The following is a 1,972-nucleotide window of genomic DNA, read 5'->3' on the forward strand; positions in this document are numbered from 1 at the left end:
GCCCAGGTCCCGAGGCCCGGGTCCGGGTCTGGGCACCCGGGCCGAGAAGGGCTGAGGGCTGGGGAGACCGAGGCCCAGCCTGCGTGTCTCGCCGTCCCGGGGGTCAGCCGAGGGCCCGCCCCGCCTCCCGGCCACGCCCCTGGGGCCTGGGCTGACCCGAGTGAGGCCCAAAGCCCCGGCCTACGGGGGAGCCAGGGCCCGTGGGGCTCCGTGTCCTGGACTAAGCGACTGCACCTCCCTGGGATGGAGCGCAAAGACTTCCAAATCTCCATTTGGTGGCAAAACACATCTGGCCAAAAGTCATCCGTGGTGCACGGTCCGGGGGACCTCACGTGTTCAGAGCACAGCACCACCATCGGGAAACTGAGCAATAAACACGTGCTCCCACCGGCCATCGGCCAGCAGCCCGCTTCCCCTGTCTGTGAAGTGGATCAATACTGTTTTTATCACTAACTGTGTTTTGGCGGTTCTGGGATTCAGACCCAGAGCTTTGTGATCACCAGCCAGGCAGGTGCTTTACCACTGGAGCCAGGTCTCCGGTCCATTTTGTTCTAGTTATTTTCAAGACAGGGTCTCACTTTTGGCCTTGGTGGAGGGGTGCGCCCCGACATCTGCCTTGTGTAGCAGATTCTGTCCCGGGCGCCAGGGACCTGACCTTCCCAATCTGCCTCTCACCGAGCCGGGCCGCCTGCCCTGGGCCGTGGGGCTCTGTCCTGAACCGACTTCTTACAAAGAGCTCAGCGCCCGTTTGCCACGTCTGTGTGGCAGGAAAAGAAACGTGTTCTCTGTGGATAAGTACGTGAGGAGACCTCGGTACGTCACACACACAACACGCGCACAACACACAGCCCCCAGCACACACAGGCTCCCTCAGCCACAGGGAGGCTGGCCGCGTGGCCCGCCGGGCACAGGGGAGGCCGAGGTAGGAGGGCTGTGGCGGGAAGCCGGCCTGGACAGAAGCATGAGGCTCCCTCCAAAACGCAAAGCACAGGGAGGCCGGGACTGGCCCGGGCGGGGGGGCATCGAGTGTACAAAAGCCTGTCTCAGCGCTGCCTGGAGAAGAGGGCTTCGCCTTTACACACGCACACACGCACCACGCACACACACACGTGTGCTGGAGCTTTCTGGCAGAGCCGTGGGACAAACCCGCCGCGCCGGGTGCGGGTGCCGCGCTCCGAGCTGCTGTTCTGCAGCAAAAGTGGCCAAGGTGCGCGTGCCCCTGGACGAGACGGCCCGGAGGCCACAGAGCCGGAGCCGGAGCCAGAGCCTGCGCTCGGCCCGGAGGCCACAGAGCCGGAGCCAGAGCCGGAGCCAGAGCCTGCGCTCAACCCGGAGGCCACAGAGCCGGAGCCGGAGCCAGAGCCTGCGCTCAACCCGGAGGCCACAGAGCCGGAGCCGGAGCCGGAGCCTGTGCTCGGCCCGGAGGCCACAGAGCTGGAGCCGGAGCCGGAGCCAGAGCCTGCGCTCAACCCGGAGGCCACAGAGCCGGAGCCAGAGCCAGAGCCTGCGCTCGGCCCGGAGGCCACAGAGCCGGAGCCAGAGCCAGAGCCTGCGCTCGGGGTGATGCCCGCCCCCCCATCAGATCCTGACGGCGGATTTCTCAGTGACAAACCAAACACAAAGGGCCACACGCGCTGCCAGACACACGTGTCACCGCCGGCGCTTCAGGGGCAGCTGGAAGGTGCCATCGCTCGCCGAAGAGATTCTAGAACGTGGACGGCTCAGAGGAGCGTCCGTGACCCTTCCCCCGCGTGTCCCACACGGCCACCAAGACAGAACTTCCAGAGATAAATGGACCCACACCCCCAGACAGACAGACAGACGGGACTCCCAGCATGCTTTGCTCACGCCTCCCCACCCCAAGGGGAAGAGCTGAGCTCACTGGGTGGCAACAGCTGCTGAGTGGTGTGGGCGGCTGCTGTGGGCCGGGGCTGGGGGGGGGAGGAGGGAGGGGGGCGTGGCACAGGCAGCA

General features: G+C 65.9%; 1 protein-coding gene across 1 annotated transcript in view; it reads left to right on the forward strand.

Annotated features, from left to right (window-relative positions):
- Positions 1-1,972, forward strand: part of LOC106000193 (flocculation protein FLO11-like) — a 22,558-nt gene that overhangs the window by 12,387 nt on the left and 8,199 nt on the right. The window contains exon 7 of the mRNA XM_013035425.1: positions 1,194-1,681. Within this exon, the coding sequence (XP_012890879.1) occupies positions 1,194-1,681 (488 nt within the window). The remainder of the gene's footprint in view (positions 1-1,193; positions 1,682-1,972) is intronic.

The sequence above is a fragment of the Dipodomys ordii genome, unplaced genomic scaffold (genome assembly GCF_000151885.1).
Source record: "Dipodomys ordii isolate 6190 unplaced genomic scaffold, Dord_2.0 Scaffold211, whole genome shotgun sequence".
Taxonomy (NCBI): Eukaryota; Metazoa; Chordata; class Mammalia; order Rodentia; family Heteromyidae; genus Dipodomys; species Dipodomys ordii.